Raw genomic sequence first — 24,765 nt, forward strand, 5'->3', positions numbered from 1 at the left:
GTATGTATCAACTAGAGCGGTGGTTCTCAACCAGGTTTCATGTACCCCGGGGGGTATGCTGAGGTCTTTCAACGGTACATCAACTCATCTAGATATTTTGCCTAGTTTCACAATAGGGTACATAAAAAGCACTAGCGAAGTGAGCACAAACTAAAATTTCATACAGTGACTTATTTATATTGCTCTACATACTATTTATATTTATATTCCAGTTGAGTTATTTTATAATTATATGAGAAAGTAAGCAAGTTTTCCAGTAACAGTGTGCTGTGACACTTCTGTATATTTATGTCTGATTTTGTAAGCAAGTCGTTTAAGTGAGGTGAAACTTGGGGGTACACAAGACAAATCAGACTCCTGAGAGGGGTACAGTCGTCTGGAAAGGTTGAGAGCCACTGAACTAGAGTAATCTAAAATATGTATTTGTCATCTATCTTAAGTACGTATATGGCCCCTGTCAAGGTTCCTCCCCCACTCTGAACTCTAGGGTATAGATGTGGGGACCTGCATGAAAAACCTCCTAAGCTTATCTTTACCAGCTTAGGTCAAAACTTCCCCAAGGTACAAAATATTCCACCCTTTGTCCTTGGATTGGCCGCTACCACCACCAAACTAATACTGGTTACTGGGGAAGAGCTGTTTGGACATGTCTTTCCCCCAAAAATACTTCCCAAAACCTTGCACCCCACTCCCTGGACAAGGTTTGGTAAAAAGCCTCACCAATTTGCCTAGGTGACTACAGACCCAGACCCTTGGATCTTAAGAACAATGAACAATCCTCCCAACACTTGCACCCCCCCCTTTCCTGGGAAATGTTGGATAAAAAGCCTCACCAATTTGCACAGGTGACCACAGACCCAAACCCTTGGATCTGAGAACAACGAAAAAGCATTCAGTTTTCTTACAAGACGACTTTTAATAAAAATAGAAGTAAATAGAAATAAAGAAATCCCCCTGTAAAATCAGGATGGTAGATACCTTACAGGGTAACTACATTCAAAACATAGAGAACCCCTCTAGGCAAAACCTTAAGTTACAAAAAAGATACACAGACAGAAATAGTTATTCTATTCAGCACAGTTCTTTTCTCAGCCATTTAAAGAAATCATAATCTAACACGTACCTAGCTACATTACTTACTAAAAGTTCTAAGACTCCATTCCTGGTCTATTCCCGGCAAAGACAGAATATAGACAGACACAGACCCTTTGTTTCTCTCCCTCCTCCCAGCTTTTGAAAGTATCTTGTCTCCTCATTGGTCATTTTGGTCAGGTGCCAGCAAGGTTATCTTTAGCTTCTTAACCCTTTACAGGTGAGAGGAGCTTTCCCCTGGCCAGGAGGGATTTCAAAGGGGTTTACCCTTCCCTTTATATTTATGACAGCCCCTAACACCATAGTATCTGAGCACCTCACAATCTTCCATGTATTTATCTTCACAACCCCGTTGTGAGGTTGAGAAGTCCCTATTTTACAGATGAGGACCTAAATCAGAGAGAGTCTAGGTATGTCTATGCTGCACACTAAGCCTGGGCTTTGATTGAGATTTGAGCCCAAATCCCCATTCTGTCCACACACAAATCAGTCTGATTTGGGTCAGCAAATGCTCACGACTCACCCTGCTAGGAGTGAGGGTGGGGTGCCAAGAGTCCAAGTCCTGCTGAGACTTGGGTCCAAACCCTGTCTTCTTGCAGTATGGATACAACTCAAGCGGCGGAGCTGAATCAGAAGGTAGGCAAAGCGCAATATGGACGTGTTAGCATGGCTGTGGGGCTCAGGTCCAGCATTTGTAGACCCAGGCTTATAATGCCCAAAAAGCCACCCAGGAAGTCTGTGGTGGAGCAGGAACTTGGACCCAGGCATCTCAGATCTCAGGCTACTGCCTTAACCACTAGAATATTTTTCCTTTTCACCACTTTGGTACATTGTCATATACTTTTGCACAACTGCAATAAACCAGGGGCCAGATCTGATACCCTTAATAGCATATTACTCCAGTCAATGGGACTCTTTATGGAGTAAAGTATTATTCAGTGTGAGTAAGGATATCAGAATTTGGCCCAAACCTATGTCTACAGATTTACATTTTTGGCTAGAATATACTAAACTCATACCAAAAGCCTCTCCCCGTACTGACTATTTGCACAGCAATTAAGTGTTCATCTTAAATGCTTGCCAATTTTTACTGGTTTTGTACCATGAATTTGTTCACCTCAAAACCAAATGCACAGTATTGTATATACATACCCAGAAGAACACATATCTGTGCCCTGATACTGCAAACACTAACATGCATGAGCAGTCTCACTGAAGTCAATGGGACTACTTGCATGGGAGACTAAAGGACATAGGATGTGCCAGATGTATCACTTTTTAAGTTCTCTATAATCAATTTTTTCTCATTGGCTTTCTGTTGCTTAAATCTCAGAAGAGATCATTCCAAATATCTCTTGTTCATTGTTTTAATTTGTTTTATTACTTCTCTAAAGTAACAAATATATTTTATATACATACACACAGGCATATGCACTATGCATTGTATAGTAGTTACTTCTTTGTTTTAATGCTCTGGCTGATCTACCATTTCTATTAATAAGTAAAAAAAAACCCTGTTTTCAAAAAATTAAAACACAGACCTTTAACACCAGGAGTGAAATTAAATTAGTTAACTGTTAGGAGCATGAAGCATTAATTAAATGAACTAGAGAATTTTCCCCTCATGAGGAACATTTATTCAGTGTAATTACATTCCTTCTATTCAAAATCTATACTTACCCAAGTGTAAAATATTACATCATACCAATAACTGCAGAGTATAAGCAAGTATTTAACTGTAAGGATCTATTTTTCCTAACAGACTGAACACATTAAATCACCTTCACTGTTTGAAGTATTCAAAGTAGTGATGGAAAAACCCCTCCCTTAACCAGCAACTACAGTACCTAATTCATTTTTCTAACAAATACCCAGCTATCAGAGACTAGCTCCAAGTATTTTCTTGCAAAGTTCATATCCAATGGTGTTAATGAGAAACTTTCACTACTATTTCTCCACAATATATCCTGCTGGCTAGTTTACTCATTTGCATCTGTTCTGCACCACTGAAGCCAATGGGAGTTTTGACATTAAGTTCAGTAGGGTCAGGTCCTTGGCTAGACTGTGGGGATAATATTACAAAAGTTTTAGGTACATTCCAATAATGCTATACATAAACAAAGTAAATCAAAACAACAGGAAGTCAGTGACTATGTCTATGATTTGCAAACCTAGAAGCCTAAAGCCAAATCTATATTAGAGCACCAAATATGGCGACCAATTTTCAAAACTGCTGACTTCAATGGGAGCTGTGGGTGCTATGAAACAGAGACAACTTTTATTTAGGTGACCAATTATGGATTTCATTATTCAACTTTGAAAATATGAGGGTCTCAAACTTACAGAGGTTCTCAAACTTTTTTTTTGTCGATGGGCTCCTTTTCAAACGCAATGTTAATCACAGACCACCAACTGAAAAACTGACAGACAATGGTATATGTATACTTCATACAAACCTGTACTGTTAATAACGCTTTAAGAAAAAGAGCATCACAGTACTTACAGATGTCAGTGAGATGGGTGTGCCTGCTTCTTACTGCAGAGTCTATCATTGGTGTGACTGCTGGCATTTTGAGGACCCCCCCCCCCGTGCAATCTCTAAGGACTCCTTGCGGTCCAAGAACCCCAGTTTGAGAACCGCTGGGCTATTATCTTCAAGGCTGAAAATGGCTCTTTGAGTCACTTATAACTTATTATGAATTGTGACCTTTGGGGCTGAAAATGTTCATGTTTGGTTTCAGGCCAGAAGGAAATGATTTTGGAAATTTTCATAACCTGAAAAATGGCTCAATAGATTGTTATAGCAATGGTGGGGGGAAAAGAGGGTGTATTCCAGCTGCTACATTTTCAAATACTTTCTTCTGCACTTTAACTCCTAAACAGAATAGCGAGACAGCGTCAAACTTGGTTTCTACATAATCCTGTATTAAGAATGTGTGCTTTGCGGAGGAAGCTTGTTTGTGAAATAATAAGATTACTGATGTTTGACTATAGCACTCTCACTGGCTGTTCTTCAACTTCCAGAGTGTGTACCAGGGTATATTTAACTCTTCTATAGCAGTGGTTTACAACTTATTACATATTGTGGGCAGCATATGCATTGCCTGGGCAGCAGGGGCCTGGTCCCCTTTTTTCCCGGGGAAACACACACACACAAACTCACTCTCCTGCTGGCAATAGCTCAAAAAGGGGGGGGGGGTGAGAAAGCCTGGATTTGTGCTGGACATGGCCCACCTTGATTACCAAGCACATTGTAGGGAGAGTGGTCACTTTGGATGAGCTATTACCAGCAGGAGAGTGAGTTTGTGTGTGTATGGGGGTGGGAGGGTAAGAAAACCTGGATTTGTGCTGGAAATGGCCCACCTTGATTATCATGCACATTGTAGGGAGAGTGGTCACTTTGGATGAGCTATTACCAGCAGGATAGTGAGTTTGTGTGTGTGTTTTTTGGAGGGGGGTGAGAGAACCTGGATTTGTGTAGGAAATGGCCCACCTTGATTATCATGCACATTGTGAAGAGAGCTGTCACTTTGGATGGGCTATTACCAGCAGGAGAGTGAGTTTGTGTGTGTGGGGGTGGAGGGTGAGAAAACCTGGATTTGTGCTGGAAATGGCCCAACTTGATGATCACTTTAGATAAGCTATTACCAGCAAGACAGTGGGGTGGGAGGAGGTATTGTTTCATGATCTCTGTGTGTATATAAAGTCTGCTGCAGTTTCCATGGTATGCATCCGATGAAGTGAGCTGTAGCTCACGAAAGCTCATGCTCAAATAAATTGGTTAGTCTCTAAGGTGCCACAAGTACTCCTTTTCTTTCTACCCATTTCCATTACTCTTTGATGAATCCCTTCTAGTTCTGCAATATCCTTTTTGAGACGAGTACACAATATTGCAGACCACTAACCAGTTAGAATGACTTTCTTGGCGTGAGGGCTTAAAAAGGGCTTGAGAGGTGTATGGGCTCTGAGGTGCTCCTCTGCATAGAGGTGAATTTCTCCCATTGTGCTTTTCTTCCTCACAGCACTGTACAAACCATTCATAAATCTTCACAAATTGTAACTTCAACAGAGTCACATCGATATGAATTTGGGCCAACAGGATTATCTTCTGGGATGTTCACAGGTTTGAAAGATCATTCCACTATACGACTGCACAGTCTAATATAAATGATTCAGCTAAAAACGTACATAGAAGCGTGAGGGCTCTTATCAATATAACAATGGGAAGTACTGCTCAGTAGTCTTTTGCTATCATTTTATCCGCTCCTTATGTCTTTGTGCGATCACCTGCACAATAGTTAATAGCTTTGTACATTAACAATATAACGGACTTACATAAATGTATTGTAGACGTACACGTTAACCTGGGGATGGGTAAATTATGGAAGTAAAAATAGGGATCAGCTGAAGGGGCTGAGTCTTGATGCTCATGTTGGTCTGAATAAGCCTCATCTGATAGCATCTGATTTTTACAAACAGATTTGTGTGATTAGTAATTGACTAGGAGATCACCAGGGCCAGACTCTTCTCTGCTCTGGTGCCTTCTCTCGCCCTAGTTCCTTGTGCCTGTGCTGTAATCAGCCCAAAGGTCCAACTGCTGGGCCAGGACAGAAGTTGCTGCCCATCTTTATACGAGGGCTCAGAAGTAGGCAGCACTTCTGTGTTCTGATCCACTTGATAACAGAGGCAGGTGAGGAAAAAGCTTAACTCTGAGGCCTTGTCTGCACTAGAAAACTAGACTGGTTTAAAACTCATCAATCAGGGGATGTGAAAAAATCACACCCCTGAGCAGCATAGTTAAGGTAACCAAAGTCCCCGTGTAGACAGCACTACATCAATGGACTAATTCTTCCATCGATCTTGTTACCGCCTCTCGGAGAGATGGATTACCTAGGCAGTAGGGACAATCCCTCCTGTTGGTGTAGGTCATTTCTACACTGAAGCGCTAAGCAGCGCAGCTGTGCCTCTGTAGCATTTTAAGTGTAGACAAGCCCTGAGTTTTCTAATTTTTGCACAATAAGTCTCAGCATTGAGGCTTCATTCACTAATTGGCACATAATATGGACATATTAAGTTGATTTAAAACTGGCTAATTGTTTGGTCTCAATGTAATTAAAATGGGGACTCATTATCCAACAGGTGTTTCTCTAGTGGGGTCCAACAGGGATCAGTTCTTGGCCCTATGCCATTTTTATCATTGACCTGGAAGAAAAACATAAAATCATCACTGACAAAGCTTGCAGACGACACAAAAATTGGGGGAGAACAGGTCACTGAGGGTACATCTACATAGCCTGTGGCAGCAAGTCTCAGAGCTTGGGGCAACAGACTTGGGCTCACAGGGTTCAGGTTTTCATGTCTGAAATATCTGTGTAGATGCTTCGGCTTGAGCTGGAACTCAGGCTCTAACACTATGGAGGGGGGTTGGCTTCAGAATGTGAGCTGCAATATCTACTCAGCTAGTTTGTTGGAAGCCTGAGCCCCACAAGCCCCAGTTGACCTGGGCGCTGAGATTCGCTTCTGTGGGCTGTGTGTTGACATATATTGATACAGAGCTACCTGGATCACTTGGTAAGCTGGGCACAAGCAAATGGTATGAATTTTAATACGGCCAAAGGTAAATGTAGACATCGCGGAACAAAGAATGTAGGCCATACTTACAAGATGGGGGACTCTCTCCTGGGAAGCAGTGACTGAAAAAGATTTGGGTGTCATGGTGAATAATCAGCTGAACATGAGCTCCCAGGGTGATGCTGTGGCCAAAAGGGCTAACGAGATCCTTGGATGCATAAACAGCAGAATCTTGAGCAGAAATAGAGGGATTATTTCACTTCTGTATTTGGTACCGATGCAACCGCTGCTGGAATACTGTATCCAGTTCTGATATCCACAACTGAAGAAGGATGTTGATAAATTGGAGAAGGTTCAGAGAAGGGCCAGGAGAACGATTAAAGGACTAGAGAACATGCCTTATAGTGATAGACTCAAGGAGCTCAATCTATTTAGTTTAACAAAGAGAAGGTAAAGGTGTGACTACCAGAGTCCAGAAGTACCTACGGGGGAACAAATATTTAACAATAGGCTCTTCAGTCTAGCAGACAAAAGTCTAGTATAACAAGATCCAATGGCTGGAAATTGAAGCTAGACAAATTCAGACTGCAAATACAGTGTAATATTTTTGACAGTGAGGGTAATTAACCATTGGAACGATTTAAGAAGAGCCACGATAGATTCTCCAACACTGGCAATTTTTAAATCAAGATTGGATTTTTTTCTTTTTAAAGATATGCTCTAGTTCAAACTGGAATTATTTTGGGGGAGTTCTATGGCATGTGGTATACAAGAAGGCAGACCAGATTATTACTGTGATCCCATCTGGCCTTGGAATTTATGAATTTTATTTGCTGTTAAATAATTGTACTAAAAGATCCTGGGTTACATCCTAGGAGTTGATAAAAGTCCCTTTGACTTCAGTGGAACCAGGATATAGCCCACACTTCTTAATATGTTGAAGAAATGCACTGTTTTGGGGGCAGGGATGCAAGGAAGAGAAGAGCCACTAAACAGAAATATTTCTAACACAGCAAGTTCTATAGCTAATATTTAGACACATTCTAAATATCACCTTTAAACAGGAAAAACAGCTACTGCAAATGGAATATATCCCCAGGATACCCATAAGGAATAGACATTTGTGATTAATTTAACTAGTCACTATCTACTGCTCTATAAAAATACAGCTGAAAATGCACTTACTCTCTGTGACAGTAAAGAATGCAACTTAAAATAAGTTTTCCGTTTGTTCAGCAAATCTCCTACACTTTTTTTTTTTAAGAAGTAACATTGGTTTCGCATTGTTATACAGAAGAAAACATTTTTTTCCTTCTCAGCTTTTCTGCCTTTCTTTAAAGGGAAGAGACAAGTGCAACTAAACACTGCAAACATTAAAAGCTGATTACTAATTACTGAAACAGAAGAATTGAGTTACATGAGTTTCTCCTTAAAAGGTACGAAGGGGCTAATCCAGTTGTCCCAGGTGATGTAAGAGGACACATGTCCAATACCTCTCCATCATAAGCCCACTGAAATCCACCTTTATCTTAGTTTACACCAAGAAAACAGAGTAAAATGGTATATAATAGAAATGAGAAATGCATGTGGACACAGATCATTGCTGAAAACCTGAGAAAGCAAAATGAAGGAAAACATGGAGAGGTTTATTGGCCATCTTTTCAAAGCTCCTAGCTTGTCAAGGTTCCTCCCCCACTCTGAACTCTAGGGTATAGATGTGGGGACCTGCATGAAAAACGTCCTAAGCTTATCTTTACCAGCTTAGGTCAAAACTTCCCCAAGGTACAAAATATTACACCCGTTGTTCTTGGACTAGCCGCTACCACCACCAAACTAACACTGGTTACTGGGGAAGAGCTGTTTGGACGCGTCCTTCCCCCCAAAATACTTCCCAAAACCTTGCACCCCACTCCCTGGACAAGGTTTGGTAAAAAGCCTCACCAATTTGCCTAGGTGACTACAGACCCAGACCCTTGGATCTTAAGAACAATGAACAATCCTCCCAACACTTGCACCCCCCCTTTCCTGGGAAATGTTGGATAAAAAGCCTCACCAATTTGCATAGGTGACCACAGACCCAAACCCTTGGATCTGAGAACAATGAAAAAGCATTCAGTTTTTTACAAGAAGACTTTTAATAAAAAAATAGAAGTAAATAGAAATAAAGAAATCCCCCCTGTAAAATCAGGATGGTAGATATCTTACAGGGTAATTAGATTAAAAAACATAGAGAACCCCTCTAGGCAAAACCTTAAGTTACAAAAAAGATATACAGACAGAAATAGTTATTCTATTCAGCACAATTCTTTTCTCAGCCATTTAAAGAAATCATAATCTAACACATACCTAGCTAGATTACTTACTAAAAGTTCTAAGACTCCATTCCTGTTCTGTCCCTGGCAAGAGCAGCATACAGACAGACACAGACCCTTTGTTTCTCTCCCTCCTCCCAGCTTTTGAAAGTATCTTGTCTCCTCATTGGTCATTTTGGTCAGGTGCCAGCGAGGTTACCTTTAGCTTCTTAACCCTTTACAGGTGAGAGGAGCTTTCCCCTGGCCAGGAGGGATTTCAAAGGGGTTTACCCTTCCCTTTATATTTATGACATAGCTGAACAATATGGAGCCATAGACTGTCTGGAAAGCGATTCATGAGAAAATAAAAATGTGTTGGCCAAATTATTAAGTTATCTGAAATTCCACAAATAACTATGTTCAATTTTGACTGGATGGAGAATCTCAACATGGAAACAAAAAGGGGTATCAGTAGTTTGGAGGACCAACAAGCAAAGAATGTTATATCCAACATTAAATTATCAGTATAAAGTATTTGATGATATAGAGAACAAGATTAGTACAAGAGTCAACCACTATGACTAAAGGTAAGGTCCAACTGTGTGGAGAAGATGATCCCAAAGCTTCTGGAGACCTATCATTTCCAGCATCACTTATCATAGGGAAGTGCTCTGCGATCTGGTACTGATCCCAGGAGTGGGCCAAGCAGCCAAGACAATTACATGTAGTGTTCATAAGCACAATTAAGACTACATTCTCAGTTACTTGATTCAACAGGGCAGAATTTTTTTCAGGGAGCAAGGTATTTAAAAAATACTTGTAGATAATTTCCTCTTATCTACTTTTCAGGACCAGACTTCAGGTTTTATGTTTCTCCAGCAAAGGTTGATAGCATCGCTATTACTGAAAACAGCATAAGCTCCCTGATCTGTTTGTTATTCCTACAAGCATTGGTATCATCCAAAACCTGGATTGGGGTCTCAGCAGGTAGGGAAAAAAGTATCAAATTTGAGTCTACCAAGTGATTAGTTAATATATTAATAAGTTTTTTGATATTTATTTCCTTTCCAAAAAACAAAAATCAGTTCACCTTTAATGTATTAGGCTGCTGCTAAGCGGAGCAAGAGGAAGGAATGTTAACCCAAGTGGCCTGGCAAAATCCCAACAATTACATCTGTCTACCCAAAACTTTTCCTGCAGTTTCAATTGGCTATGGCCTTCTTACACTGCTGCATGTTGTTCTGTGCACTATTAAATGGCTGCCAGGCTTCACCTTAGACACAGCAGCTTCTCCATTGCGAATGAATTAATCATTGTGTATTAGTGAGATTTTTTAATACTTAACAGCTGTATTGTCCTTTCCTGCAGAAAACTCCAGGGAAAAAAACCCCAAATGCTCACTTGACAGGCTGTAAAATGAATTTGCTATATTGGAATACCTCTGTCTCCTCTCACACTATTATGTATAAGAGCCTTTGAATTAAAGAGTCATTCCATCCTCTCTTTTGCTGCTGCTGCTTAAGAAGCCATTGTATTTATAATTTTCCATTACTGATCATACCAGCATACCATTTAGAGAGGAGGAAATTAGTGGCCAATCCTATTCACAGTATAGTCTGTGGGAGTTTTCCATTTACTTCAATGGGAGCAGGAATAAGTCATTGGCAAGGCAGCTTGGCCATCTCATCTCTTGTATCTTTCTTCAAATCCTTCCCTCTCACTTGTTGGATGGTCGATTCCTTTCTGCGTTTCTTCATATACTTCCTGTCTTTTCCTGATTCCAAACTTTAGTTTGTTTTCTAGCATCATCCACTACATTCATCATCATCTATCAATCACAGATCAAGGACCAATGATTTAAATGAGGATGATGTGATTAGATGACAAGATTCCTAAAACTGCAATGAATGATGGACTCTGATTTCTGATGGCAGGCAAGTTATATGTATGTCACTGGAGGCATTACGTCAAGGCCATGATAAAAAGCATCACTCCAGGTTCATCTTCAACTGACAGTCAAGAACAAAGAGCCTTAATAGCCTATCTTTCTTCCACAGTGCACTTCACCATAGCCAAATTGCTATTCCATTTCATAACTACTACATATGATACTTGGTTGTATGCCCCTTTAATCTGTTCATTTCTCCATTTGATTCTTTGAAGACCTGTCATTACCACTTCACTCTCCTTTAGATGTTGTGGTCTCAAACTCTTCTGAATGTCTTGTCAAGCTGCCTTGCCTACCAATACAACTCTGGAATTGAGCAGCAGCTTTTTTTCACCAAGACACATTTCTCAAGGTCCTTGTAATCTACAATAAAATTTTCCCCATTATGAACTATAGCTACAATTTGATACAGTTGAATACCTGTATTTTCAAAGCATCGTTTACTCTATTCAAAAACACTATAATTAATACATCTCTTTTCCATATGTTCTAGAATACCAAGACTCTTAAAGGAAGCAAACTGCAATACAGTGTAAGCTTCTGCAACGACTGTCATCCACGCAGCACATATCAAGTATATGAAACATTAAGGAGAAGCCTTCATTATGGAGTCATTGCTTTATAATCTAAGAATGACTTATTACTCCCCATAAAATTTATGGCTGAAGAGCTTGTTATATATGGATCTCATGTCAGATCTCTGTGCAGTGTTGGCTGGCAGACTGTAAAATACCCCTCACTTAATCAGTCTATTAATTCTGAACTTTCCAGAGCTAAAACTAGCTTACAGGAGGTAAACTTCTGGGAATAGAGCCCTAAATAGAAATAAGTTATCTATTTCAGTGGAACAGGTACCACATTCCTTCACAGAATCACAGACAGTAGGACCAAGTATGCCTTGGTGTGATCAGGTATACAAACCCCACACTGGGCCTGAAGGGATTAAAAGGCAATGCGTCCAGGTAGCTCTGCCCCTCTGGGCCCATCAAGCATGCACTGGCTGGAGGAGCCAGTTAAAAGGGAGCTCAGCAGCCCAGGCAAAGGGTGGGGAGACAAACTGCAGAAGGGAAGGTCCTTCTCTTGGACACCAGACAGAAGGTTCAGTCTGAGAGGGGACCACAGAATGGGTAAGGCCTCCTGGCAGCACCTTCCCCAATCACTACCCTTTTGAGAACCAGCAGATTAATTGTCTGCAGGGCCCTACTCCTTTGGACTCTCTTGTTTGTTGAGAGACTGTTTGGACTATAGGTAGGAAGTAGCCCAGGGCACTGAACTTGGACTTGCTGCAGGGAGGACCCTTGCCAGTGTTGTTTCTCACTGAGCCAGGACCCAGGTCCCCCTACCACTCCCTTTTAAAGGCCTAAGCCCAGATGTGGGTGGAAATTTGAAGATTTCCAGCTTAAGGTCACAAACAGACACCTCTACTGCCCTGACAGAGGGGCAAGAGGCCAGAAGCTGGGTGCACTAACCACTAAGCTGCCTGGTCCTCCAAGTCCCCCATCACACTTGGTTTCAGGTATCTTTTAATTCCTTAATTTAAAACTGCCTGAAGCGTGCAAGTGAAGTTTTGTTTGTACAAATAGTTGTGGGAAATGGTGCAAACATTCTTTGAAAAGTAGAGCAATTCTATGCTCTGTCCAGATAAGACAGTTTCTTTGCAGTAGATCACAAAATTCTGCAACTAGACTGAGGTTGTGATGATGAAGCTATGCTAATCGTGTCTATGTTAAGCCCCATACAGGCAGCACGGCAAAGTCCTAAACATACCTTTATGGAGAGTTCCTTTCTCACGGTTTCAAACAGGACAATGAATAGTTAACACAATAGAGACATAGAGATGTTGAAAAGTTCCCTAGAATCTCTGATATAGAGAAACTTATTTTATTTATTCAGACTAAAATATAATATGGAGAATTGACTGAACCGTTTCCAACACACATACCAGCACATGACAATTTCCATTTGCCCATGACTTCGGGGAATGGTGCTAGACGATAGAAAACTAGATGGTGCCTACCATATTGTAATGCAAATGCTAAATAATTAGGATATAACAACTACCTGCACAGGTTCTGAAATGTGGGGTAAATGACTAACAATTAGAACCGTCTTAATGAAAACGAATACAAAACTATACCAGACGTAGCTCTAACATCATTCGTTACTGTGCACCAGGTAACATGAACTCTAATCAGACCAATCCATTCCGGATTTTCACAACCAAACCTATACTATTCTTGTCTAAAGAACCTTAGTACTTTTTCACATGTGTTCCGAGAATATTGTTTTCGAAGATGTCACCAAATGACAAAATTACACTTAATCTTCCAAATTCTTTTTCTTAGTGTGCAAACAAATATTCAGTATTGTGACGACATGCTGTGTGTTGTTATACAAGATTCTGGGTAGAAAGAGTAGGGTAAAGAGAGTTGGAGTTAGGCTTAGATTTCTGAAAAAAGGGGATTGCTTTTGTGTTTTTGGTAACCACCTCTCCTCCAGGATACGTGTAAACAAAACAAGTTATATTTAGAATATACCCAGACTCCATGTCACTGATTTCTCCTCCTCTGCAAAGCTGACCTGCAAGACCATGGACATCTGGTACTGCTCAGCAAAGGGATGACGCTATAATTTGGTTCCTGATTCTGGATCCCAGTTTAGGATTTTATTGCTGCTTTCTGAACCCTGATTCACCATTATCATCATCTCAAGTAATTACAAGAAATGGGCTTAGCCAACTGGGAACATGGGGGTCTGTAGCCACCACAAAAATTGAGGATTTTCATTAATAAAGCAAGAAAAACATTGAGCTTGGAACAGAAGCTTGTTCATCTCACTTTATTAAAAATGGACAAATTTAGTCACGTAGAAAGCAATTCATTAAAGCTATATTCAATAACTTTTTTTTTGTTTTGTTTTTTTAACTCTAGCCCCTTCCCCCCCAAATATAAAGTTGCGTATGGCCCTGGAAAAACATGTTTTACATACAGAGTACCGTCACACATTAAAAAATTGATGGATGGCTCTAACAGCTGCTCAAACAAATGTTATGGTAAACTACAGAAATATCAGAGTTTGAGTGATGATTTAATAAAATCAACTTAATAAAGTATGATAAAATGGTAGAGGCACAAAAAATAGCATCATAATCTCTTAATTGAACCTGGAAACCTCTCTCAATCTTCACAGAAATATTTAAAGTAGTATAATTCTTCCAGTATTGCTTGTTACTTCCAGTGGTGGCTGGTCATCATATTACCACCTCTTTTCTATTTATTCTGAAGTGTTTTTATGCAGTACAATAACTTATTTTTTTAATAAGTGTAGACTTCGTAATTGTACTAAACTGCAAAACTGATGTTTGCATGAAAGATATAAAAGTGAGGTAATATACGGCATAAATCACCATAAATGAGAAATAATCAAACTTAAAAAGAGAGTACACAAGTCTTATCTAAATCCTCACAATAAAGAATTTATTTGCAGATGTAATGCAAGACAGAGTTGGGGTTTTTTTGTTTTAGATCATTTATCACAGGAAATATGATGGTTTAAGAGGGAACAATAATATGTAATCCAGACAAGATTAAGTCTTACATCATCCCCTTTAATACTGATACCTTGGCAGAATTAGCTGAAACCAGCAAAAATTACTGCAGCAGTGGCGTCCATGCTGGGCTGCTATAGCCAAGATAATCTTCTTGGAGTAGCCAAAAGAGACTGGCACTAATGTTATTGTGATTTCTCACTTTAAGAGCGATTTTAGCAAAACTAAAAAATACAGTCACTCCAAAGAAACAAAAATGAATATATGTATATCAAGGAAGCTATGTTCTGTGTATTAACAGCAGTTTCTCCACTTGATTATCAACACTGGTTGAGAACTTCAAAGCACCTATGCAGTCAAGGAGATTTAGAAATGGAAATTAATGGAAGAAGATGTTTCTAAATCCCCAAGATAGTTATGAAAATCTGAACCATTTTCAGTAAATGAATCAAAGGGTATGGATCCAGATGTTTGCAAAATATAAACACCCACAAGTACATACATAATAGAAAACATCTCCATTCCATTTTATGGCAGACCCCATACCTTAGTAGCTATTGGTAGGAACGCCCAATTTTTAATTTTTTTTTTTTAAACAAGAGTGCAAGATATGTATAAATCTACTTCATTTTCCTTTCTGGTATGGGTGGGTAGGAGACCCATTTTTAAAGTCAATTTCTCTCCCCAGTCTTCATCCTTCCCTACTTCACTGCCGGTCAACCGCCTTGAGCAGCAGTAGCAACAATATCATCTTTCCCTGCCTCCAATGTTGCTTCCCAAAATGTTTCAAGGCAGCAACAGAGTCACTCTTACACAAATATGGATAAGTTCACTTCTGCTGCTCAGATTGCTCAGGAGGAGCAGGAAGGGTGAAACTGACCGCATCCTTCAAAGTTTTACTCTGCTATTGCTCCAGAAAGGATTGGAAGAAGTAACAGAAGTATCCACACATTTCCTCTCAAAGAAATTTTATTATTTGTGAGAGAATGTGCAAGTGCTTTTTGTATGCTGCAGGTGATGGGAAGCCTCTAATACATCAAGGCATACAGTTCAATTCAGCTCCGTTGTGCATATATATTACAGAACATAGTAATTCTGTATCTATATCCATTCTGTAATAATTACTGTACAAAATGGAGTTATCAAGCCATAATGAATGAACTTAAAAATTCTGATGTTCCCTAAGTAACTTGTTTCTTGAGCTACCAAATGTTATTGTGCATCAAATTACGAATAAAGAGAACTAAATATTTCCCTATCAACAATAAATAGATTCAAATTTTTTTTTTTAAGAATGGAAACTATTATAATCACTTAGTCCATCCTCCTGCATGACCACAGAATTTTAGCCAGTAATTCCTGTATCCAGCCCATAGTTTATGGTTGAGCGTGAGCATATATTTTAGAAAGACATACAATCTTGATTTAAAGACTTCAAGTGATGGAGAATCCACCACATTATTTGACAAATTGTTAAAATAGGAATTTACTCACCAGGACACACTGCTGGCTGAACCTTAACTCTAGAGGCACCATTATGATAATTAATGCAACAACAATGTGAAAATGATCCTTTTGTACCATCAGCTAATTTCTCCTGTCAGAAAGGGCTAGTGCAGCTACAAACTTTCACTTACACTGGATTAAACAGAAAAGAAATTCTAGAATTGTAACAAATGAAATGCTGACATTGCTCTGTAGTCCTTAAAACACAACTTTCTTTCAAAGTCATGCAACTGTAAAAAATAAATTCAAAACTGCAATCTGTTTAACTCCCAGAATCACTGTTACAATCTATGGCCATAAGAGCCGATGCTTGGTACTGAAGCCTGTTTTTCCACAATAACAAGACTGAGAGAAATATGTTAAACAACCCCATATATCATCATAAGAATTCAGTATATAAGTCATTTTCTGTTCAGTGTGCTGGAATTCAAAGAAAGGCAAGATATGTTAGCAAAACATAACAGATTACTTGTCACTTTAAAGCATCTCCCAGCATTAACTGCTTTGTGCTGTACGAACAAACTTACCAACATATCTAACCAGCTTTTATGCTCAGAAGTAACAGATGAACAGTTCAATAAGAAAGTAGATGACGGGTCAAATGGGTGCTAGCTATGGGCACTTCCAATTTTTCAAATAATACATGAAGAGAAGTTCAGCCAGATAGTAAAGCAAAGAACTGCCAGCTCCTGAGGGAAGAGAGGCAGAAAGATCAAGAGTATAGTGAGCTAAAGCAGTTTTCTGAACAATGTAAAACGAGCCCAACAAAGGAGGGCAAAATAAGGCTCACTGCAAGCACAGGATAGGAAACTTTACTTATAACCTTCTGAGTCTTACTCCTCAGCCCTTCATAAATCCCCTTTGTACTGCTCCAGAGGAATCCACAGTTGGCCAAGTGAGCCCTAGAGCATCTGCCACAGGCACCCTTGGTAGAGGAGATGGGCCATGGGTTTGTCAGGGACAGAAATCAATGTTCTCCACTAATCCTGGTTGCTGAAGGGGCTCCTTGGAAGCAATCTACCAGCGCAAATTAGAGCAGCCCCTGTTGCTGGACTAGGTGAGCCCATGTTTGACTTTTTCCTCTTTATTCCTGCCATGCACTTGTCTTCCTATGTCAGCTACAAACAAAGAATTTCAGTGCCATTACACAAGAATGAAGAAGATACGACCCACAAAAACTGCCAAGAATAGATGTTCTGCTCTCACGCAAATAGGCAATGTGGAAACCTGCTGTAGTGTATATACTTGATCAGTAAATTCAGACAGCTAGTGTTATGATGCCTTCTGGTGCACTCCTGTCACATGCAACTTCAGTGATACAAACCACATTGAAATATTTTCACAGGGTCATACCAGAATGAAAAAATATTTTAAATATTATTTTGCTAAGCAGTAGCACACTGCTAGAAAATAGAAGACAATTTATAGTGAGCACAGATATGAAGACCACTAAACTGGCCCCAGAGATCTCTTCTAGAGCACAAGGCAGAACAGTATATTACTGAGATTATTAGCAATTAAGCATATTTCCTTTGTGTGCCTTTTTATACCCAGACGTAATCCAATCCATACTTATGCCAATCAGATTTATACGGTCTTCAACATTGCATTGCAACACAGAGAGGATTCGATGTAAGAATCCACATCCTTTACACAAAATTTGGTCTCTGTTAGCACTGGAATATGGAAAAGATTACTCTTTATCTATTACTTCCGAAAGCTGAATACATGAATCATTCCTATGCTACAGATGAAATCAGGTGCTCACTTGTGCCTTGTCTAGGTCGACAATTAGGGATTCAGAACTACCTACTGCATATTTTTTCTCAATCTACAGCAGAAACATACATGTATGTTCTGTGAAGAAAAATACTCTGCTGAATAAAACATTGGCTTTCTACTTGGAATGGCTAGATTGGTTGAAACACCAATTGCTGAGGCAAGAAGAAACTTTCCAGGTTCTTTTCGGCCCAATTCTAAAAAGATTAACTCTATCTACTTTTTAAAAAAATCTGTCAAAATACTTTTGTAGACCGCTGACAATTATACATTAAAGGTGCACTGCCAAGGAAAACAAATATTGATTTTGCCCTTTACTACTTCTTAATGACATTTAAAGTATGACTGTCTTGTTTAACAAAATAACCCAGTTTTTTCCACACTGAGTTTAAGACTCAACATCCTTTTCCCCCTCATTCGGGTCATAGGGGACTTCACCTGGTGTGATATCACTATTCAGGTCTCCTGCATACCTTGTCAGTTTTTTCCATGAAAGGTATGGAAGAAAGGATATAATATTCCTGATATCTGTGGTGCAGAAGGTGAACAACAAGCAAAATCAGAAAAAACTTTCTGAAAAATGAATCTGAGGCAGATTTTAAAGAAGCAGCTGATACAGGAAGGCAAGCAAAGAGCGTAGACAAAGGGTATCTTTAGCATGAAAGACTATTCTTAACACTATCATTAGAACAACAGGGGTGGTGACTGCATCTGCATTTTCATTAGATTTACACACAAAGTAAGGTTTCAACAATTTACTAACAGAAACCATTAGCCTTTCAGTGCTCACATCGGCAAAAGCACATGCTTCGAACTAAGCAAGTGAACAGCCCCATTGAAGTTAGCCACATCGGAATGCTTCACTGGATCAGGACATAAAATTAACATACAAGGACTCGGGGGGGGGGGGGGGAAAGTTTCTCACGTGCACAGTCATATTTGGGAAATGAGTTTACAAATAGATCACCAACAACTAAAAGAATTCAACCGGCATCTCAGGAAAGAACCTTCTCTAACTCCAGATGCCATAGTGAACTTTGGCAACGCGAGTATAGCATATGCCAAGGCTCTGATCCTGCAAAGAGACATGCAATTGTGCCAGTGCTGAGTACCAGTGAAATCAGTGGGGCCCAAATTAACCATATCAGTGCACTGAAATCAACAGGGCTTTACAGAGGCACAAGGATTCTTCACATCAATCTTCACAGGATTACAGTGCAAATTAACACCACTAGCTAATCTTTAAGGGCAAAGTCCTGACAACATTCGCAACGTGAGTAACTTCACTCACAAGGGTAGTCCTATTGAAGTTCATGGGACTTGTCATATGAAAGCAGGTACTCACGTTTTTTTCAGGCGTATGCCCTAGCCTTCTGTCTACAAAAGGGGTAAGATATTTCTTGAATTTACTAATCCATCTCTCTCTGGGTTTGCTAATCATTTCTCCATTCCCATCTACATCCAGATAAAACCAAAGAAACCTCCCACTACAGAATCTCAAACACTACACACAGAAACAATGCAAAGTGTATCCCATCAGCATACAAAAACAGACTTTCATTCAAACTATTTCTTAATCCCAAATAAAACTGGGAAGCTTTTACCCCATATTATGGGCAGTAAACAAGTTATATGAATGTTCACTGTTTAACAGGCAACCCAGATTGTTCAACTGCATCAATCTATTAAAAAAAAAAATGTAATTTTGCAATATCGTTCCACCAGCACATAGATTCCTCAGTTTCATGATTCAAAAAAAAAAAAAAAAAAAAAGTACAATTCAATAACAGTTCTGACCTAGGGTAAAAAAAACACCGTTCTGAAATAAACAGCAATAACTGCTGTTCACTCGAGAGTTTAAAAGACTACAGACCCCCTTTTAAAGTTCACAGAGGGTAGATGATAAGCCAACTAAAAAACTGCATGTTTAGTTATTTCACAACTCAGTGGGCCAGATCCTCAGATGGTATATCTCAATTTAACACCATTACAGTCAATAAAGGTACACCACTTTACACCAGCTGAGGTTCTGGCCCAATATTTCTTTTATGGGCATTTCTTTTCATTTACTTATTTTGACCTTAACAACGGTAAACACAATTAGAAAGAAATCTCAATAAAACAGAAAAAATAGTTTACATAAATTACTTAAACTATAGAACACAATTTTAGGTTAACTCCCAAATCAGACATAGATTTAGATACACTTATTGACCTAAACCAATCAACTGTTGATTCATATAATTGATGGACTCAGTCAAGGATAGTCAAAGAATATTTTAAAGGAGGCTGAATTAATACATTTTATTATCATGAGTTAAAATGACTATATATTTCATTTGTAAACTGTACATGCTTATTCATAAAGAAGATAAAAATTATACAAATCTCTTTCACATTTTATGTTATATTATCTTCTCTTCAATAATTACTTCATTAGAAATGTTAAAAGCCCCATTTCTTTCACTGGAAAGGGTTTGGTGTTGTTGAACAGTAATCTACAATAGGACAGATTGCGACCATTTCACTGCCATGCACACGCACTTACTTGCATGAGTGATCTCATCATTCAAGGGAGTGATCACCCAAGGAAGTAAGGGTTCACAGTCTGATTCTTTGTTATTACCACAATTACTTTAATTTTCTTTTTTATAAGGGCTTTGACATATTGTTGTGTTTTAATGGAATTGTACTTTAACTGTTCTACCTATTCAAGATTCCCCTTTTTAAAAAGTCACTGGTGGCATTTATTTAAACATGCTCTTTAGCTTGGACAGTTTAAAAATCTGTTATACCTTCCCACCTTGGTCTAAATATTAAAATTCTGGGGAAAACTGCATACTAAAAAAATTAATTCTCATTGCTGTATTTAGTATTACGACTAGCTATGCAGCCCCAACTAATAAGCCCTTAAGTTGGAGGGTTTTATGAATCCGCAGGGGCCTGCTCTTTCCTACAGATAACACCTCTATATTGGATGAAAAACAGTTCATTACCTGGAAGGAGTTCATGCAGCGTAGTGAAGGTGGCAGACAAGCATTACTCAAACTCAATATCAACAGCAATTCTAAACAGGTTTTTGATGGAAATGTTAGAGGATGAACTCCAATATCATTTTCCCATGCATCGGCAAGGCTGGAAAGTAACAAGAAATCCTGTTAATTAATTCATGTAAAGTTAATTCACATAAAATACATAGTGCACAAATGGTTCAAACAAATGCTAAAAAATAATGTATTGTTTTCTATACCCTAATAGTTCTACTTCATGTGCATTGTCCTTTAGGTCAATGTATTTTCCTTACAAGGTGGTAAATGTGAGAGGTATTTTGCTATTATCACCAATTTTACAAAAAGATACATAATGAGAAAAGACAATTTAGCACCCATCAGAACAATTCATTTTTACATTTGTAATTCTAAGTTTTAACAATATTCTGAATCAGATCTCAACTGTCACTGCCAATTTCCTATCATACAGTATTTTTGCATATACAATATTGCAAAAAGAACAGCTAGTGTATTATTAGGAATCCTTTTTATTTTTAGCCAGTAGCAAAACTGTCACTCATCACTGATGAAAAGGTAGGACGGCTAGGACTCTCATGCCAATTGATTTTTATGATATAGCAATGGAACAAATCTACAACAACCAAAATCAACCCTAGTTTACTTTATATGGCTTTCTGGTTTGAATATAAAATGCACTGAAATTCTCAGAGCTAATCACACTCAAGCACAGAAACAGCAGCCAACATAATTTTTTTTAAAAATATTTTTGCCAATTTACGCTGAGGAATAACAGATTGTTTCAGCAAAATCAACTCAGAATGCCAGCACAACCAGTTTGCTAACACATGTTAATCTAGACTTCCTTTTCTTCCATGTAAGAACTGTCAGATCAGATTAATGGTCCATTCAGTCCAATAATCTGTCTCTGACAATGGCCAGTACGATGCTTGAGAGCAAACTGCAGTTACAGATTTAAATACATATTTTTATTAGCAGGTCAGCCACTTCATTCTTGTATTTCTTCAGTTCTCCTGGAAACATATCAACCAAACCTGGTGACTGGTTGCTGTTAAATTCACTAGTTTGTCCCTCCTCTTTCAACAGCTGAATCTTTATGAGTACCTGAAAAGAGCAGGTACCATCCCACCGTTCTCTGTGGCATAGATCAAGACAAACTCACTCACTCACTCATTCAATCTGCAATATCCTTACCTTCCTTAATTGCTCCCTTTACCACTGGTCCTCTAGCTGTCCCACTGATTCTGTGACAGACTTACTGCTTCTTATGTACTTAAAACATTTCTTGTTATCTGTTTTCTCTTCACACTCCCTCTTAGCTTTCCTAATTTCCATTGTATGTTTCACCTTCCACAGTTTATGCTCCTTTCTACTGGCTTCTCAGGGATGAGGATTTTTACTTGAGAAATACCTGTTTCGCTTGAATGGCCTCTTGAACCTTTGCATTTGACCACACTGTTTTCCTCCCCCCCTTGCCTCCTTCTTCCTTTTTTGTTTGGAAGTAGGGAGGATTCCTGTGGCTCTATTATATACACTATGCTGAAATAGCTGCCATATTGCATCCAAGGATTTTAACTTTCTTGGTTTTGACTTAAGTGATTTTTTACTTTATTTTAAATCCTTTTCTAAAATATGTCAATGTGCTCATTTTTGGAGATTTTTTTTCCACAAGGAAGTTGGGGAAGTACTATGGCCTGTGTTATACAAGAGGTCAGATGGGATGATCAGAATGGTCCCTCCTGGACTTGGAACGTATGACTGTATGGATTTAATTATATAGTGGCTCAATTATAGTTACTTCTTAAACCAACTCCTTAGTACTCCTTAGGATTTCTTAGTACTAAATCAGGAATAATGTCTCCTTTTGCATGCTCTCAGACTAGCTGATCCAAGAAAGCACAGTTTACATTGTTAAAAGTTGTTTCTCTAAACCTTCCCTGAAGTGACATTTGACCAGTTTATATGTGGGCAGCTACTATTGTTTTATTAGACTCTGCTTCTTTATTCTTCTGCTCTCTCACTCAAGGGAGTATTGAAAAATGTTTTTCTTCTTCTGTAATTGTCCTTGTGGATGAAAGAAAAGCTCCTCTTTGCTAAAAATGGAGTATTTCATTGTTTTCTAATACAGTTATTGATTTTACAGAGCCTGTTTTTATTTTGCATACACTAGCTGTCTCAACTGCCATCTAGGAGAAAGTATTGCTTGCTTTCACATCACCAGCTCTGGAAAAGGCCCAGTCATGTGAGGTGAGCGCCTCCTGGGAGGTACTAAGCATCTAGTGGGAGCAGCATCCCCAGGAAGCACTCTGCTCCTTGCAGGATCAGGTCGAAGATGCTAGCACAGAAAGAGTACCTCAACACTGTTCATTATTTATATTTCCCTGTTTCGACTAGTGTATGCATCTCACTGCTACTTCCTCTTCTGTCACAAAATGCCATGTAGTGCCAATCTTTAAAAAAGAGAAGGAGGAGGATCCTGGGAACTACAGGCCAGTCAGCCTCACCTCAGTCCCCGGAAAAATCATGGAGCAGGTCCTCAAGGAATCAATTCTGAAGCACTAAGAGGAGAGGAAAGTGATCCGGAACAGTCAACATGGATTCACCAAGGGCAAGTCATGCCTGACTAATCTAATTGCCTTCTATGACGAGATAACTGGTTCTGTGGATGAAGGGAAAGCAGTGGATGTGTTGTTCCTTGACTTCAGCAAAGCTTTTGACACTGTATTTTGACACTGTATTCTTGCCAGCAAGTTAAAGAAGTATGGGCTGGATGAATGCACTATAAGGTGGGTAGAAAGTTAGCTAGATTGTCGGGCTCAACGGGTAGTGATCAATGGCTCCATGTCTAGTTGGCAGCCAGTATCAAGCAGAGTTCCCCAAGGGTCAGTCCTGGGGCTAGTTTTGTTCAATATCTTCATAAATGATCTGGAGGATTGTGTGGATTGCACCCTCAGCAAGTTTGCAGATGACACTAACCTGGGAGGAGTAGTAGATACGCTGGAGGGTAGGGATAGGATACAGAGGGACCTAGACAAATTGGAGGATTGGGCCAAAAGAAATCTGATGAGGTTCAACAAGGACAAGTGCAGAGTCCTGCACTTAGAACGGAAGAATCCAATGCACTGCTACAGACTAGAGACCGAATGGCTAGGCAGCAGTTCTGCATTAAAGGACCTAGGGGTTACAGTGGATGAGAAGCTGGATATGAGTCAACAGTGTGCCCTTGTTGCCAAGAAGGCCAATGGCATTTTGGGATGTATAAGTAGGGGCATTGCCAGCAGATTGAGGGACATGATCGTTCCCCTCTATTCGACATTGGTGAGGCCTCATCTGGAGTACTGTGTCCAGTTTGGGGCCCCACACTACAAGGAGGATGTGGAAAAATTGGAAAACGTCCAGCGGAGGGCAACAAAAATGATTAGGGGACTGGAACACATGACTTATGAGGAGAGGCTGAGGGAACTGGGATTGTTTAGTCTACAGAAGAGAAGAACGAGGGGAGATTTGATGGCTGCTTTCAACTACCTGAAAGGTGGTTCCAAAGAGGATGGATCTAGACTATTCTCAGTGGTAGCAGATGACAGGACAAGGAGCAATGGTCTCAAGTTTCAGTGGGGGAGATTTAGGTTGGATATTAGGAAAAACTTTTTCACTAGGAGGGTGGTGAAACACTGGAATGCGTTACCTAGGGAGGTGGTGGAATCTCCTTCCTTAGAAGTTTTTAAGGTCAGGCTTGACAGAGCCCTGGCTGGGATGATTTAATTGGGGATCGGTCCTGCTTTGAGCAGGGGGTTGGACTAGATGGCCTCCAGAGGTCCCTTCCAACCCTGATATTCTATGATTCTATGAAGGTGAACCCAGATTAGAAATGGATAATAGAGGGGTATAAGCACAAGTCTCTAGTTTGGACTAAATTTTATGACGGGAGAACTCACCGCTGAAAATAAACCTGGACAGTTGACATGAGTCAAGTTTAGAAACCAACCCCCAAAGCAGGTAGAT

At 39.5% G+C, this 24,765-nt stretch overlaps 1 protein-coding gene across 1 annotated transcript in view; it reads right to left on the bottom strand.

The window, feature by feature from the left end:
• UBE3D (ubiquitin protein ligase E3D) overlaps window positions 1-24,765 on the bottom strand; it is a 109,246-nt gene that overhangs the window by 20,600 nt on the left and 63,881 nt on the right. The window contains exon 9 of the mRNA XM_084623441.1: window positions 20,731-20,869. Coding sequence (XP_084479567.1) covers window positions 20,731-20,869 — 139 coding nt within the window. The remainder of the gene's footprint in view (window positions 1-20,730; window positions 20,870-24,765) is intronic.

This window comes from Lepidochelys olivacea (genome assembly GCF_965140295.1).
Source record: "Lepidochelys olivacea isolate rLepOli2 genome assembly, chromosome: 3".
Classification (NCBI taxonomy): Eukaryota; Metazoa; Chordata; order Testudines; family Cheloniidae; genus Lepidochelys; species Lepidochelys olivacea.